At 45.2% G+C, this 18,474-nt stretch overlaps 1 protein-coding gene across 1 annotated transcript in view; it reads left to right on the top strand.

The window, feature by feature from the left end:
- LOC126531892 (uncharacterized) overlaps window positions 1-18,474 on the top strand; it is a 56,801-nt gene that overhangs the window by 9,086 nt on the left and 29,241 nt on the right. The window contains exon 3 of the mRNA XM_072287682.1: window positions 4,555-4,761. Coding sequence (XP_072143783.1) covers window positions 4,555-4,761 — 207 coding nt within the window. The remainder of the gene's footprint in view (window positions 1-4,554; window positions 4,762-18,474) is intronic.

Raw genomic sequence — 18,474 nt, 5'->3', positions numbered from 1 at the left:
CTATCGTTGTGCTATAAGTGTAGCCTGTTTTGTGGGCACAGGTTCGCCCAATAAAATTTAGTTTTGTCGTTCACAGTATTGCTACTGTGTTCTTCAACGTCACCACCACGTGACAATATAATGTTTTGCACTTGCAGAAGGATGCAATTTATTACGTTCTATACACAAGGAACAAACTGGCACGAAGGTTTGTTTGTACATGTAGCTTCATGCTTTGTTGGGTTGTTAACTTTGTTAACTAATCTATACAAATTGTTTGGCGTCGGAAGAGCAGCTCTGACAGTGAGACGCTGGCCTGTCCCCTTCAGATTATGTGAAATTGTGCGGAAGTAAAGGTTTACTATGGGTTTCATTTTACGTGTGCATTTTGCCACCCACTTGACTGCTTCCTGGCTTAGTAGAGTTTCTGTTTTCTTCGACGAGCTTCTGTGCGATTGAGGCAAGTATGTAAAGCGGATACTCAGCGTCGAGCAAACTCAACGTCATTAAGTAGTCTCTTAGATTTCTAAATTTAGGTATCCAAGCTCGTCGACGCTGATTACCACCGTCCCGTACTTGCCTCAGGGGGCAGAAAATTACCAAATCAGAGAAAACTAGCAAATCAGAATGTGGACAGGTTCATCGATAACTTGACTTGACCAACAATGAAAAAGATTGCGTTCGAGTTCAGTGCAACTTCATTTCCTCCGCTCATTTGCTTCACAAGAACATGTTCATATGTATTTCTGCTTACTTCCCAAATGGAGACATTGGTTTCAACTGGTTTTAACTGTTGCTTCATTTCCACAGAAAATAAACATTTGCAATTTATAGCAAGCCATCGGATGCCAACTGGATGTCTCGCATGCCCAGTTAATTCCAAAGTATTGCCAGTTCATTCTCACGTGGCCTACACTTGGAACCCGTTAATTCCCAACTTTTCTGTGCCTGGAAATACCATGAGCAGGCGGCTCCCGACTGGGGCCAGTGGAGGTCCATTTCGGTTCCAACTGGGACCATTTGCTTCCTAGTGGGCCGCAAGTATAGAGCAGTTGGATTTGAACTGGTACCAGGTGATTACTAGGTGCAATCGGTCGATACTAGTTGAAACTACTTGAGTTCCCTGTTAGGGAATAATGTCAACGAGAATATCCGCTACCCCCATTTGTACTCTAGTCTGCATCACTGCCTTCCTGTCTCTTCTTCTAACGCGAGTCATATTTATTTCCCTCGCTCGCTGCGCTGCCCGTAACCCTTTCTCAAGCTGCTTTGTTAACCTCCCTCCAAGTTTTCAGTGTACATGTCAGTAACGGCAGAACGCAATGATTTTTCACTCATGTCTACAAGAAGAGCATAAAACCACATTCCATGACATATCGTAGGAAATCAACAAACCAAGACAGCAAGGACAACATAGGGGAAATTACTTGTAATTACTAATTGAATTAGAGAAATTATAAGTTAATGGAAATGAAAGTGGATGAAATCTTCATCCACTTTGATTTTTCCTAATATATCATTGCTTTATTTCAATTAGTAAGTAAAACTAATTTTCTCTATGTTGGTGTCTTTGTTTGGTGGCTTCTCATAATTAATAAAAATCGGGCACCTTGATGCCTTTCTCATTCCTCCATGACTTGCTAATACCTGCTATATGTGTGCCTAACCATTCTTTTATTGCGGTAGCATTCCCAGGGTATTTTACGCACTTATCGGAGGCTATCCACGTTCCTTTCTTTGCATCTAACCATTTTCTCTTTTGCCTGAGTCACTCGGTAGCTTATAATCGAAAAAGTTGTGCGAGTAGTGCTGTGTTGAGGCAACAGGGTTCTAAACTAACCAAACGACCAACTTGGGCGTCTGACTATATGGCAGTGTGTACATGTCTGTCGCTCTGCGATTAGCCTCTTTCACGCTCACATGGGTCACTTTAGATGCGGGACTGGGTATAGGTACCACTGTTCCATGAAACGCCGACTTGGGTCACTGTTTATGCGGCAGTTAGTGTGCCTCAACGAGCCTCTTTCACGCCAACTTGGGCGACGAGGTATGTGCTACTGGGAATGGGCCGCTCTACAATGAATATCCCTTAAATTTCACCGATGCAAAGTGGATTGGAACCCATGTCACAATGGTTCCTGATGGACAGCAAACCGATGCTTTAGCAGGCTGCGCCGCAAAGCAAGTTTATTTTATTTTGCTGCGGCTGTAAATTTTGGCAGCAGCACGATTACGTCAGTGTCGAAGATTTACACCAGAAGCGAAATATAATAGACTTGGTTACAGCAATATTAGCTGTTTTTGTACGTTTGAGCTTTGCGCCACCAGGTAGATGCAGCATACAGGAGACTCCCGTTTAGTTCCCCGCCCCAACGCCCGCCCCGTCCGCCTGCGTTTACCCAAATGCCGGACACGCTAAACCTCTATAATATATATAAAAACGACGTCTGTCGACACTTGGCGAAAGATTTATAAGATTATCTACCCGCTAGCTACTCGTAAGTTCTCGTACACAGCGAGAGTCACGTGGGTAACGTGACCGCTTAGGGGAAGCGATGTTTTCGGCTGCCCCAACAACCCCAAGGACGGAAGTAGACGTAGCGGTCTGCGCATGCGTAGTACCGTCGCCCCTAGTTCTTGCGTACGCAAGCCGCTTGCGTCCCCTAAACTAAAGATCTGTAGTATTTGTCCAAACTCGTGTCGGACTGAACTTATTTTTCATTAAACGCTGAGGAGCACTTCATTGTCCTACAGTGCTGTAACTATCAATAAGAACGCATATGCACTGCTCCACAGAGTTCATCACATTGTGTACGCGAATTTTGTGATAAAGCTGTTACCTGTGATTCAGAGCTGTGTAAAATATGTTTTGTCCAGTTTATGTAAGTGTCTCGAGAGATGAGCTTTGCAGATTGTGTTACCGTACCTTCTTGTCGAGTTGCAGAGTATTGATCGTGATGCGGTTTCTTCAGAATTTTCTGATTTTCGGCAGTATTCGTATACATCTCATGGGCGAAAAGAAAAGTGGTCCTTGAGATCGGTAGGATTGTAAGTTCTTCTTTTATAGGCAACAACCATTATCAAATTTTGTTCGGTAGATGGTGGTCGGAACAATATTTTGTTAAAGGGACACTAAAGTGAAAAGTGATTTCTTCTGCATCAGTAAATTACCGTTCTATAACACCAAAAACACCACTCTTACAACGATAAGACGTTTAGTAAACCAGAAAAAACGCAAGAACAAAATACGAGTGGCGACGCCTACTTAAGTTCCCGCACCTGGGGGCTGTGACGTCTTGGATTTTGATGGCATCTTCTAGAGCCTACTAATTATATATAGCGATACAGATTGACTACATTGTGTTCTGAAGGAACCAAATATTAAACATGGCAAGTTTCGGGAAGCTTTATTCAGCCAACGCGGCCCAAATGCGAAAACATACTTTGGAATCCCTGACGTCACGCTGACGTACCGGCGCTGGGGTTTCGGCGCAAAATTCGAATACTGATACTTGGACCTTCATTTTCTCATCTAGTAACCAAAGTATTTTTTTGAAATGACTGCCTGCAGGGTTCTCAAACAATGCTTCATTAGTCTAAACTGATTTATTGCTTCGCTTTAGTGTCCCTTTAACATGTGTTTAGAAAAGTGGTTATGCGGCAGTTAGTGTGTGCCTCAACGAGCCTCTTTCACGCCAACTTGGGCGACGAGGTATGAGCTACTGGGAATGGGCCGCTCTACAATGAATATCCCTTAAATTTCACCGATTCAAAGTGGATTGGAACCCATGTCACAACGGTTCCTGATGGACAGCAAGCCGATGCTTTAGCAGGCTGCGCCACAAATGCTCCGGTTAAGTGCGGTTTTTCAATGAACGTTTTTCACACCAACAATTTAGAAATCTGCACCATGAATGCAGTGGGTGTGTGGTGCTTTTCAAAGAACCTCTCGCTAGCTTGGGTCAGTGAGTGTGTGCCATTAGGCGTGCGGGAAGCGAGGGAAGAATTTCCCGTGTTCGCAGGCAGCAGCACGCAATGCTTCTCGTCTCGGAGGCCATGCGCGGACTCCTTGGCAGTGCCACTAGAAGGTGCAGCCTGTCCAGAAATAAGCGTGAAAGAGGAGCCCAGTTGCAGCATGTCGCGTTTCTAAGCGTTCGCACGCGCCTGTGCGCCATGCATTTCTGAAGCGACGCGCAGGCTCCGCGGCAGCGGCGCTAGATGGCACCGAGTGTTCTTATCGAAGTGCTAAAGAGGATTCCCGCTGCAGTACACGCCTCCTACATACCTCGTTTCAAGGGTGGCAACACGTTGTGTCGCTATATCGATTGAGTGATAAACCCATTACCGTCGACAGTCATCGTGATATGGGGTGTGCCCAAGTTTGTCTAATGTATATTTCCTTTTCATGGTAAGAGTCCGCTGTGAATAATAGCGCTAAATAAACGTACTCTTAAACAGAGATTTTATCAAGTTTCCAACAAGCTGGATAAATCCTAACGGGTGAAGTTGCACGTTTCGGACGCGTCTTTCGCACGGATCTGACGCCTTTGGCGACGTCCCTGTACTTCGCTGCAGCAGTCGTGGCGCACCCAGATCGAGGTGATGAGGACGGCAGGTCATCGCTTGTCCGGCGCACGTGGCAAGGCCTCGCAGCTGCTGAGACAGTGCCTGTTCATCTACTCGGTCCCCACGTCCAGCCACCAGGCGCTGCGGGACTTTATGAAGCGGCTCAATCTCTTCCTGGACAGCCCGCCTCCGACGGCGCCCGTCGCGTCAGACCAGGTGAGGTGTGACGTCGAACCGGATCAAGTTCAGCTAGGGAGAGCTTTAGCTCGTCTGTAAACCTTACAGATTACGGGTCAGCGCAACGCTGGTAGCAACAGCTTAGGACGATTTGTCCAACAATGATACGTTTCAAACGTCTTCGCGCGGCGCGACCATTCTCGTCGAAGGAAACTCACAACACAAATGAATGTTCACGATTATTATGCGACCTGCGCTTTACGCCAGCAGTTATGTAGAGTGTATAGAATAATTAACATGTGGTAGTTAAACAGAATAGGTAGCTGAATAAAATTAGCCTGGAGACTTCGACTACAGCGTGCCACACAATTAGATTTTGGTTCTTGTACGTAAAAAACCTCCATTGAATTGTTTATATAAATGAACTAAATTAAGGCGACCGCAGTATTAGCTTTCTGGGATCCGTGGTTGAACCTTGCGTTACTAGATGCCGCTACCAGCGTTGTTGATACCGTACACCTATTTGGTAACCCCGGGCTCCTGAACTGTGTATACGATTACGCGTAAGATAAAAACCTTTTATACTATTTCAGCCTGTGTGCATGACCTGTTACGTTTTTCGGAGTACCGTCATACCATAGATGTAAGCCTGGGAAGCCGCTTTGTAATGCCATCTCGTGATGCAGAGTTCAACCTGTGGACGCAAACCTCCTATTGAAGTGAATGAGCAAAGGCAAGGCGCAAAATACCAGTACTGAAGAAGGACACAAACAACAGGACCGGCGCCTACGTCCTTCTTCAGTCCTAGTCTTTTGCGCCTTGCTTTTACTTATTCAAGCATGAACGAACTAGAACAAGCAAGAGTTTTACTTGAATTGCAGTGAACAACTGTATTTTGGTTACCGGCTTGAGTGGAAAATCAACAGCTGCATAAGCGTTCATGCACTTGTTTTTCATGGTTGCCAAATAGTGAAAATTTCAAACAGAACGTTATGAAGGTATTTGAGAAGAACGACAGTTGAACAAAACAAGGTGAAATGTAAATCTTGTGTGGAGCTAGTCTCCTAAAGAAGGCTTGATGTTCCATCCCTGGAATTCTTTCCAGTTGCCACGGTCAGGAAAGTCTGGGAGCGTTGGCAGATAAATAATCGCTCTAAAAATGCTTTACAGCGATTATTCATTCGGAGCGATTATGATCATTCCTACGGGAAATGCAAAGGCTGGTTAATTTAGAGGCAATTCTATTGAATGACAAAACTAATGTGCAGCAGTTGGCAGATCCATTTTTTCACTGAGAAACTGGGTATGCATATTCACAGAGAGCTCTTAAGCTAAAATTGAGTCGTAAACAAAAATTTCTGTACGCGACCGGCATAGGACAAAGCACTTATGAAAGATAAGCTTTGTGAATACGGTGCCTGTTGGCTTTCTGCAGCCTCTGCGGCTGTCGTGCGGCTGACTTGTTCGGAACAGCCCCACTTGCATCACTTCTTCTCCCTTGCAACTCGAAGCAGTAATGTTATTCCGTGTATCTCGAAAATAAAATTATTGTTAGACAATTTGGAATATTGAATTGTCGAATGGAACACGAATGAAATAACAAGGTGTATTGAGCTCACATTCACATTATGGAATATTCACACATCTATACTTACTTTCATTTGACGAGAACACTTATGCGACACAATAACGTTCCTATGGAGTGATGCACTAAAACGCCACGAGATGTCGCTAGCCCTGCTGCCGTACACCTCACTGGTAACACGGTATTTTGTCAAGAGCACCACGCACAAGATGAAACCAACATCGTTTCATATGTAAGCTGAAATTGAGATAATCAATGATGAATTGTCGTCCTATTGAAAGGACCTTGAGGCTACACAAGAAACTATACGGCCTTCGTTAGTGTCCTTTCGGGTGGACAAACTCTGGGCGGATAACGCGTTTCTCTTTTCTGAAACATCCTCGCCTTTGAGAATTAGGGCAAGACTGATTTACCATGGAAGGCAATTGTGGTTTTCATGAAGCTTCCCGTACGTTGACAATTGGCGCATATGTGATTTGCCATAAGCTGAAAATAGGTTCGGCAGTCGTACACGGACTTATAAAGAATTAATTATCTAGCAGATGACAGAACTGTGGCATCATCTGGGCTACATAATTAAACAGGTGGACATAACGTGCACGTCAACTTGCAGTGTAGTGTTAGATGATTGGAAAATTCAGTCAAATTTCTTGAATTTTACGGGGATGTGTTACAAGCCAACTGAAACGAAATTTTGGGCCGCGTAAAAAGCCTATTTTAGGTCTGTGTAGACATACAGGGTGTTTTCTATACAATACAGTTTCTTTATAAAACGTCTATGAGCCTACGGCTACGGGAGGCGGAAATAATTTACCGCACCTCAAGCGACTGCGAAGACACTAATTAAAATTTTTTTAGCTTTGTTACTATTAGGTCGAGGGCAGTTTATATGAAAAACTTGTAGAGCGTCAACATTTATGTCATGTGCATTTCTTAGAAATAAAAAATCACACGTAATTCGAGATAGTGCTCATTTGAAATTGAAGATCAAATTGCAGCAATATTGAGAATGAGCGCGTCCCGCTGCGGCAAAGTATGTCCGCTTCACCTAGAAGCTCGTCTGTAAAATACCACGTTCGCTGCGCTTGTGGCGTTATTGTAAGAGGATCTGTATTGCATAAAAGAACACCCTGTAAAGGAGCCCTCGTGCTGAAATTGATGTGTGGAATACCAGCGCAAACGTCACGAAACCCGAACTAAAAAAAGAATGAAACAACGCTGCTTGGCGGGAATGACGCATAACATGGAGCACACGGCTCCTCGGCGTGGCATCCGAGGTAACGCTACGCCCGCGGCGCTTTGGAAAATCTGGAAGGTGGTGCGGTGGGACTTACGTCATTACGACAACCAGCAGGTGTGCACGTCTTCGGCTTGAGACTCAAGGTGATGGTGCTTGGCGCCACCACGGACCCTTAGCCTCCATACCGAAGCTGTAATCCGCACCGTGGCGACAGGCTGTAAGGTGAAGGGTAGAAACCATGAACGGTGGTGGTCGGGGCCATGGTCAAGCCCAGGCCGACGGGCTCCCCGTCTGTTTACCAGGTGGGGGGCTCCGGGACCTTCTTTTGTCTATAAGGGTGAAACACAGGTGACACAATAGGAACCCTTAATCCATACATGCCGCATGGATTCTCAATTTCCCCCTCTAAAGAAAACGATCGGAACCGGAAACGGTACCGCACCGAAGGAATCAAAGTTACAACTCAGAAATGTGCTGAAAATTATCCACTGTTCCTGGTAGTTCACGCTGTTGAGCAAAACGCTCCAGTGGCCAATCTATCAGTGTTTGTACTACAAAAGTGGCTAGTGGCTAACATAGGCGAAGAATATGAAGCAAAAAAAACTGTCCTCAGGAGATCTGCTTGTAGGAGTAAAATCCAAAAAGCAGAGTGATGCGTTACTCGCACAAAAGAAGCTTGCTGACCTTAACATTACTGTAACACCTCACAGAAGCCTGAACAGCGTTCAGGGAGTAATTTCTGAGCGGCTGCTAATGACAGAAAATGAAAATGAGCTCCTCGAGAATTTGCGAGACCAAGGAGTAACGTCCCTTCGCCGCATAAATATAAGGCGCAACGGCGAAGAAAAAACAACACCTCACATCGTGCTAACATTCGGCAGCACTCGCTTGCCCGAGTCTGTCCGGGTTACATTCATCAGGTGCCCAGTGCGCCCATACATCCCTAACCCTAGGAGATGTTTCAAATGCCATAGGTATGGCCATGGCAGCAACACATGTAGAGGCAAGGAGACCTGTGCCAAATGCGCCGAAACCGAACACAATACTGACAACTGCCAAGCAAGTGAAACAAAGTGCGCAAATTGCAACGGTCCACATGCAGCGTACTCACGAACCTGTGAAGTATTCAAGAAGAAAAACAAATAATCGCTCTAAAAGTACGAGAAAACATATCTTACCCTGAGGCAAGGAAAAAGTTCAGTCAAGAGACATCCAGGTCATATGTTGACGCCGTGCGCCGGAGGGCCGAGCGGCGTCTGGTGACAGTGGGCACACAGTACACCATTGTTGATGTATGTCTGACCCGTCCCCCACCCGAACGGCACTCCGGTGTCCGCACCATTGATATCCCGGAGGTGCAGCTGACGGCGGCCTCTGGCACAACCAAAGTTAGTGGGAGTGGCGACACACCACTCCAACTTCAGGCCAGTGCGCAGGCAGGGCCATCCACAACTCTGACAGGTGCAGCCAAGGCTGCCATACTATCACACAAAAAAGGCTCGCTGGCCCCTGAGCCGGTAGGCCGCCGGGCTTCCCCCCATCGGGAGAAGCCACAAATCCGTACCCCCGCGGGTTCCCCGCGGAAACCTATCACGTCGCTGGAGGCGATAGATATAAGCAGTAGCCCGCCTCCGCAGCAGAGGCGGCGCAACTCCCTTGATTACAAAAAGGGAGGAAAAACTCCAATAACGGGCCCCACAAAACTGGGAGCATAAGTTTTGAAATACATCCGTCAAAGTTATTAAATATGGCGTTCCTCATTCACTGGAACTGTCGAGGCATATAAAAAAAAACTACGGTGACATAAAAGATATTCTTGCTGTATATTCCCCGGTTGTTTTGTGTCTCCAGGAGACAAACTTGGGATCAAAACACAAAAATATTTTAAATAAATATAAAGACTTTCGTCACGACTGAGAGCAAGCAAACAGGCTCTCTGGAGGTACTGCCATAGTTGTTCAAAGTAGTGTGGCTACTCGTGAAGTCAAGCTTCAGACTACATTTGAAGCCGTTGCAGTTTCTGTAGTACACTTTAAAACAATTACAGTATGCTCCGTTTATATCCAACCAGACCTTACAGTACCGCTCCATGACTTAGAAGACCTTTTAAAACAATTACCAGAGCCATATCTATTAGTCGGCAATTTTAATACTCACTCCAATTTGTGGGGAAGCGAACAAACGGACACTAGAGGCCGTATTTTAGAAGATATTATTCTCTGTAATGATATATGCCTGCTCAACAGGGGCAAACACACATACTGCTCTCCAAGCTCCGGAAAATGGAGCTGCATAGATTTGTCTCTTACTTCGCCTTCTGTTTTTAATGCTTTTAAATGGGATGTCTTGGACAACCCGTATGGTAGCGATCATTTACCTGTTCTTATCAACCTAACATCATCTCCGCAAATCATTCCTACGAAACCACGACGTTGGAAGCTCCATTTGGCCGACTGGGCGCTGTTTCAAGAAAATGCCAGCTTAGAAAAAATAGATCCACATAATTTAGGTATAGATGAACTTATTGAAATTGTCACAAACTATATTATTTCTGCCGCGCTCCTGGCCATACCTCAATCTTCTGGAGTGGTGAAACAAAACCACAAAACCTGGTATACAAAAGAATGTAGATTAGCAAAAAAGAAACAGAACAAAGCATGGGGAAACTTTCGAAGGTACCCCTCACAGAAAAATCTCATAGACTTTTAAAGGGCAATAGCACAAGCCCGATATATCCGTCGTAGAACCGAAAAGACTTCGTGGCAAAATTACGTGACTTCCATAAATAGCTCAACCACATCAAAAGAAATGTGGGAGAAGGTACAAAAGCTAGATCGTAAATACTCCCCTTTCACACTTCCCCTTCTAACAGCCCCTGGTATACAGGCAAACATCGAAGAACAGGCAGACATTTTAGGTGAATATTTTTCGGCAGTTACCAGCTCATCAAACTACACAGAATCATTTCTTACGTACAAAAACACAGCTGAGATAAAAGACTCCCTACAAATGGATATACAAATGAACCATATAGTAAATTATTCACAGTTCAAGAAATCAACGCAGTCTTGTCCGCTGGTAAACAGACTGCACCCGGCCTTGACGGAATACACTACCAAATGCTGTCCCACCTCTCTGAACCTGCCGTAGAGGCACTCTTAAGCTGTTTTAATAAGGTGTGGGTATCGGGTAAACTACCCGAAGCCTGGAAGAAGGCCATCATCGTTCCATTTTTAAAGCCCGAAAAACCACCAACCTCTCCCAGTAGTTACAGGCCCATAGCGCTCACCAGCTGCCTCGCAAAATCTTTTGAAAGTATCGTGAATATGAGCTTAACATTCGTGCTAGAAGCCTGTGAGCTTCTCGATGTCCATCAGTGCGGTTTCAAATAGGCATGCTCTACAACTGACCACCTGATTCGTCTTGAAAATACTGTCCGTGAAGCCTTTATACACAAACAACAATGTCTTGCTGTTTTTTTTTCGATTTAGAGAAAGCTTATGACACAACCTGGAGGTACGGAATTCTTCACGATTTGGCTGAACTTGGCATTCGTGGCAGGATGCTGAACTGCCTAAAAGACTTCCTGTCAAACCGTTCATTCCATGTACGCCTCGGTTCAACCCTGTCGAGAATTTTCATTCAAGAAAATGGAGTGCCCCAAGGGAGTGTTTTAAGCACGAACCTCTTTGTTGTTAAAATGAATTCAATCAGTAAAATAATTCCAAGATCAATTATGTATTCAATCTATGTCGACGATCTTCAGATAGCTTGCACGTCCTCAAACATAGCAACATGCGAAAGACAAGTGCAGTTAACAATAAATAAACTTTCAACGTGGGCTGACCGAAATGGTTTCCGGTTCTCCCCACAGAAAACAGTGGCCATCCTTTTCTCACTCAAACGTGGCCTACAGACAGATCCTAAACTATACCTGAACGAAGCGGAATTGCCGGTAAAAAGTGAACACACATTTCTGGGCATAACTTTTGACAGAAAACTGACCTTCCTGCCACACATAAACAACCTGAAAAAGAAAACTTCCCCAATAATTAAACATATTAAAGGTGCTTTCACATAAACGCTGGGGGGCTGATAGGACCTGCCTTTTACACATCTACCGCAGTATAGTTCGCTCTTGCCTCGATTATGGGTGCACAGTATACAACTCAGCTCGACTGTCCTACCTGAAGCAATTAGATCCAGTTCATAACTCAGGTCTGCGCCTTGCAAGTGGGGCATACAGGGCATCACCCATAAACAGCCTATATGTCGAATCTAAGAAACCAGCTCTCGCAGATAGAAGAGCTATGCTCACATGTGCATACGTCCTAAAAACCCGTTCACTACCAAAACATCTCTGCTACTCCATAGTTACGAAGTGCCCGTCTAAGCAGCTTTTTAACAACAAACCAAATGCGATAAGACCCCTTATTCTCCGATTTGAAGAAATTTGCCAGGAATTAGGTATTCTAGACACACTGCCTGATGTTGCCCAGAGACCCGAACCACTGCCACCTTGGCACACCTTACCCTGTGTAGGTGACTACACACTGACACAATTTCATAAAAAGCAAACTCGACGTGAACATATAATACAAGAAGTTTTGGCGCTAGACGAAAAGTACAAAGAACACACAGCATTTTATACTGACGGTTCTAAAACATCACTTTGCGTCGGAAGTGCTGTAGTGCAAGATAAATGGGAAAAGGTAGTCAGGTTGCCTCAGTGCGCGTCAATTTTCTTAGCCGAATGTCATGCCATTTCGGTGGCTGTATCAAAAATAGTCAAGATGAACATTCAAAAAAGCATTATCTACACGAACTCGCTGAGTGCAATCACAGCACTGAAAGCCAGAAACGTAAGGGAACCTTTAATAGGAAATATGATCCATAACATAATAACTGCTCAAACACAAGGACACGAAATTAAGCTTTGTTGGATACCAAGCCATCATGGAATTAGAGGCAACGAGAGAGCTGACGCGTGCGCCGCTCAAGCCTGCCATAAGGATGTCAGTACTGTAAATATACCCTATGCAGATTGCATGAAGTTAGTAAAGAACAAGCTTAAAGAAGAATGGCAGTGTACATGGAATAGTGAAGAAAATAAACTACATTTAGTAAAACCCATTCTAGGACAATGGAGATCATGCAGACATCAGGAACGTTTTATAGAAGTAATTTTATGCCGCCTGCGCATCGGACACACACACCTAACACATAACTTTCTACTGACAAAACAAGACAAACACTTATGTGAGAAATGTGGAGATGAACTCACTGTAAATCACATTTTATTCTCGTGCACACAACTCGAACGGCTAAGGAAAATGTATTTTACTGTATTTTACAATGAACGCATTCCTTTCCATCCCAGTCTACTTTTAGGAGATAAACCACTTGTAGGAACTTCATCTGTTTTTAGTTTTTTGAAAGACGCAGCGATCCTAAACGAAATATAATATATCACAGAACTACTAATTCTAAAAATTCTCACCCAGTTTTTTCACGTATCTTATGATGCACCTCACCCATTTTCTCAGTCCTGAGAAGAAGGCTGAGGTCCTCATTTGATTTGTTGGGCTCCTCAGAGTCCTTGTCCGGACAAGGACCTTCGCTGAGGATACCCGATTTTTGAAATAAATTATACCATGTGTTTGGCGCATGATAGCCTGAGTTGCTTATGCGCCATAAAACCCAATACAATACAATGTAAAAGCTGCTACTGCGAAAACGTTGCGATTATGAGCCATGCGGCTTTTCTATGCTTGCGTTTAAGGTATATGCTAGTCATTTACGAAATATTCCGCCAAAGCGAATTTCGTTTGTGGTTGTCCTTTAAGTTCAGTATTGTACCGTGAGTCCCTGCTAACCTTGGTGAAATTCAACGGAAAAGGAAGATTAAAATACCCCGGTGCAATATATACAATTATAATATCTGCGGTAGTCGGTATTCAGAAGTCTGGTGACAGAAGACCGTAGAAAAATTTCCTTTGCGCCCTGTTTTAGAGAGCAGCTGTTTTAGAGAGGCGAGCGCCCGTGTCCTTCGTAACCGAGTGAAACAACGCTGCAAAGGATGAAAGAGCGAACTCGGAGCGCAGCGCAGGAGGAAAGACGGCGATAGCAAAGAGAGCGCGAGGGGGAAAGCAGAGGAGGCGGGCGTAGCGGAACCTTGAGGCGAAGGAGTAGGGAATGGCAAAATCGTGAGAACAAAAGCCTAGGGCCGCACAAGACGGGCTCTGGGACGACGATGGCTGCGAGGTGCATGGCGCCAGGCTAGCACGCGTGTCTGCTCACCGATGATTCCACTGACACCATATATAGAAACAAAGCACTGCATGAGTGGAGGTCTCCGTGCGGCGGCTGCTACGAATCGCGCCCACCTGTCACCCACGTGCTGCTTATTGCGATCTCCCGATTAGCTGGGCAAGCTAAACGGCGCGCCGCACCACACTTCGCTGTTTGCAACGTGCCGCGCGAGACAGATTGTCAGCGCCAGTGAATATGTCGCAAAGTGAAAACATGTAAAATGAAAAATTTCGCATTGGAGATTATCGTAAAGCTTGGCTAACGCTAGCGGAGACACCCTATATGGAGTAGTAGTGGAGTCATGTTTGTTCAGTAGAGAGTTTTCGTTTAGGGGACGCAAGGCATTGGGGCCCCTAGCGCTTGGGTGCGTTTGCGTTTGCGTACGCAAGCAGAAACATGTTATGCCGCGTTCAGACTACAGTCGCATCCGATATAAGCTGCGTATTTATTGCAATTTGCGCAACTGCTGGAACGACTGTTTACGCAGCTAGCAACCGCCTATGTTCATATTGAGCCTTTCGATAAGATACGTTTTTACAATCACTGTTCTGGGACAACCGCGTTTCGCATTTTTCAATGCCGATTAGCAAGCGGCTGTTAGCGCAGGTCGAGGCTGTTCAAGCCCAAAGTTTTCAGTCGCTGGTCATAGAGCATCGGCCTCTGTCGCACTTCTTTAATTAGTAATTCATCGCTGCACAGCGAAGAAGCTTCCGCACTTAGCATCATCGCTAGGCATGGGCAGTGTACACAACCCAATGAGACCGGAAAACAGCACTGCACTCAGGGACACCGCGCGCGTTCGGCGCGAACCCGGGAAAACGCGGATGACGTCGGCAGCAGCTGCAAGGAACAGCGTTGCAACGCCGGATGGCTGGGATGGCGGTCACGCAGAGGCTTCCGAATCTAGTATCATCACCAGCCACGAGCACGCACAGAACAATAAGACCGTCAAACCGCATAGACACGCAATAAACAATGGTGCTACGTCGGATTGCTGGGATGGCGGGCACCGGATGAAAACGCCGAATCTGGGGAGGCCGGAAGCTCCGTGGCCGGAAGATGCAAACCAAAACTGCTTCGTGCATTGGCTGCGTCGTAACAGTCGTATCTGTGGCTGTCGTAAAAGTAGCGGGTGCTCCAACATTTACGCCCAGGCTGGTTGCGATTGTTGCGAACTTTCCGCTCAATGCAACAGTAGTGTGAACAAACTAGTTGCGCTTCTTGCGTTTACGCTTACAATCAGTGCGAACGATCCGTACGTAGCGCACGGGGTCTGAACGCGGCATTATATGTTGGCGGCCCCAAACGCAAGGCGCAGTGAGGTCGCATGCGCTCGCAGCGCCATCGACGTCTGATCTTTGCTGCGTTATTATTTTTTAAAGTATGAAATCAAGCATATGAAGTAAAGCACGTAAAGGTATTCTTATTAAAAGCAGTTTATAGGGAGGTTTAGCGTGTCCGGCATTAGGGTAAACGCAAGCGGACGCAGGTTGGGACGTTGGGGCGGAGCCGTAAACGGGAGCGGCCTGCATGGTGCAGCCACCTGGTGGCGCAGTGCTCAGGCAGAAAAAAAACAGCTGATATTGTAACAAGCGAGTTTGTTTTATTTTGCTGCGGCTGTAAATTTTGGCAGCAGCACGACTACGTCAGTGTCGAAGATTTACACCAGCAGCGAAGTAGAATAGACTTGGTTACACCAATATTAGCTGTTTTTGTACGTTTGAGCTTTGCGCCACCAGGTAGATGCAGCATACAGGCCGCTCCCGTTTAGTTCCCCGCCCCAACGCCCCGTCCGCCTGCGTTTGCCCTAATGCCGGACACGCTAAACCTCTATAATATAAATAAAAACGACGTCTGTCGACACTTGGCGAAAGATTTATAACATTATCTACCCGCTAGCTACTCGTAAGTTCTCGTACACAGCGAGAGTCACGTGGGTAACGTGACCGCTTAGGGGAAGCGATGTTTTCGGCCGCCCCAACAACCCCAAGGACGCAAGTAGACGTAGCGGTCAGCGCATGCGTAGTACCGTCGCCCCTAGTTCTTGCGTACGCAAGCCGCTTGCGTCCCCTAAACTAAAGCTCTGTAGTATTTGTCCAAACTCGTGTCGGACTGAACTTATTTTCCATTAAACGCCGAGGAGCACTTCATTGTCCTAGAGTGCTGTAACCATGAATAAGAAGGCATATGCACTGCTCCACAGAGTTCATCACATTGTGTACGCAAATTTTATGATAAAGCTGTTACCGGTGATTCAGAGCAGTGTAAAATATCTTTTGTCCAGTTTATGTAGGTGTCTCGAGAGAGGAACTTTGCAGATTGTGATACCGTACCTTCTTGTCGAGTTGCAGAGTTTTGATCGTGATGCGGTTTGTTCAGAATTTTCTGATTTTCGGCAGTATTCGTATACATCTCATGGGCGAAAAGAAAAGTGGTCTTTGAGATCGGTAGGATTGTAAGTTCTTCTTTTATAGGCAACGACCATTATCAAATTTTGTTCGGTGGATGGTGGTCGGAACAATATTTTGTTAAAGGGACACTGAAGTGAAAAGTGATTTCTTCTGCATCAGTAAATTACCGTTCTATAACACCAAAAACACCACTCTTACAACGATAAGAGGTTTAGTAAACCAGAAAAAAAACCCGAGAACGAAATACGAGTGGCGACGCCTACTTAAGTTTCCGCACCTGGGGGCTGTGACGTCTTGGATTTTGATGGCATCTTCTACGGCCTACTAATTATATATAGCGATTCAGATTGACTACATTGTGTTCTAAAGGAACCAAATATTAAACATGGCAAGTTTCGGGAAGCTTTATTCAGCCAACGCGGCCCAAATGCGAAAACATACTTTGGAATCCCTGACGTCACGCTGACGTACCGGCGCTGGGGTTTCGGCGCAAAAGTCTAATACTGATACTTGGACCTTCATTTTCTCATCTAGTAACCAAAGTATTTTTTTTAAATGACTGCCTGCAGTGTTCTCAAACAATGCTTCATTAGTCTAAACTGATTTATTGCTTCGCTTTACTGTCCCTTTAACATGTGTTTAGCAAAGTGCACCCGAGCTAGAGCTCGCGCTTATCTACTCGAGACCTCGAAACGAGTTGAAAGCCCCGAGATGCTGTAGCTGCAGACAATGGCTCCCAAATTAGAATCCGGAACTGTTATCGTTGTAAAAGAGCACTGTAATCCAACACGCGCTCATATTGATACATGTACTTGTCTTTTACTGGGCACCGCCTTTCACTCGCTAACAGCTTGAAGTTATCGCTGAGTGCAAGTCACACGCGCATTATTCGGTACTTATTCGAATGGTATAAGTGATTGTGTTTGTTGTCTGCGTTCTCGCCGGACCTTGCGCAATCAGATTGTATAGGCGACGCAAATAGTGCTGAACTTTGTGCAAAGTATGCGAGCGCCAGCAATTACTCTGCAACCTTCGAGGAGTCGTGTATAAAAGTCGACGCGCTTGACCCACAGACCACGGCCCGAGTCTTATACCGGTTCGGAAAGCGAACGCTTCAGTTTGCCGCTTGCGTCACTAAATGGGCCGCTCCAAAGTCGTAGATGAAAGAGGAGGAGGGCGCGGCTAATACACGATAGGTTGCTGCCTGTGAAGTGAGCTTCGCCATATTGCGCCCTAGTCGAAGAACTGCACAATCTTCCTCCTCCGTAATCGAATATGAAATATAAATTAAATGCTTTGCAACTTTTCAAGCATAAACGTGCGGTGCCGGGCATTTACGCAATTCTTCAAGTAATTTATTTATTTATTTATTTATTTAGCAAATACTGCCGGCCTGTATTATAAGCCTTAGGCAGGAGTGCGGTACAGAAATAATAAAAACAAAGAAAACGTACATTGCAACAGAAGAAGCAAACAACGACTCGACCAGAGTCCAAAACACAGTAGAATCTAGTACAAAAACAAAAGACTCGACTAGAAAGAAATTACAAGTGTGTCCTATTGTTCACTCAGGGCTTTGTAGAAACAAGTTCACCGTTTCGGAACTGACCAGGTTTCCAGGAACACCATTCCATTGAACAATGGTGCGGGGGAAAAATGAGTATTTAAAAACATTTGTTTTACACAAAAATGCGCCGACTTTTTTAGAATGATAGGAAGGCGTAGGGTGGTGGGTAAGGGGCTCAATTAAAATGCCTTCCTCTAGTTTCATTTGATTATGATTATATAAGTAAAGTAATTTTAGTCGTTCGCGGTGACGTCGCTTGTCCAGCTGCTCGAGTTCTGCGGTATGCAGCAGGGCTGTTGGGCATATGTTCAAGGTATAACAATTAAATATAAACCTGACTGCCGTGCGTTGGACATTTTCTAGTTTCACTTTGTTACTTTAGATCCAGGGATCCTTGCACTGCCGCAGCATATTCCAATAGCGGTCGTACATTGGTTTTATATGCTAAAAGATTTATTTTTTGAGTAGATTGTGCTAGTGTTCTCCTCAAGTAATGCAGTTGTCTTAGGGCATTTTTTTCAATATACGAGATATGCGTATTCCATCGAAGCTCAGAGGTTATGTGAATTCCTAAGTATGTAAAGGTATTTACAAGTAAGAGAGGTTCGTTGGCTATGCGATATGTAAAACTTAAAGG

The sequence above is a fragment of the Dermacentor andersoni genome, chromosome 4 (genome assembly GCF_023375885.2).
Source record: "Dermacentor andersoni chromosome 4, qqDerAnde1_hic_scaffold, whole genome shotgun sequence".
NCBI classification, from domain to species: domain Eukaryota; kingdom Metazoa; phylum Arthropoda; class Arachnida; order Ixodida; family Ixodidae; genus Dermacentor; species Dermacentor andersoni.
Note: the sequence above shows the minus strand (reverse complement) of the source record. Positions and strands in the feature narration are given on the sequence as shown.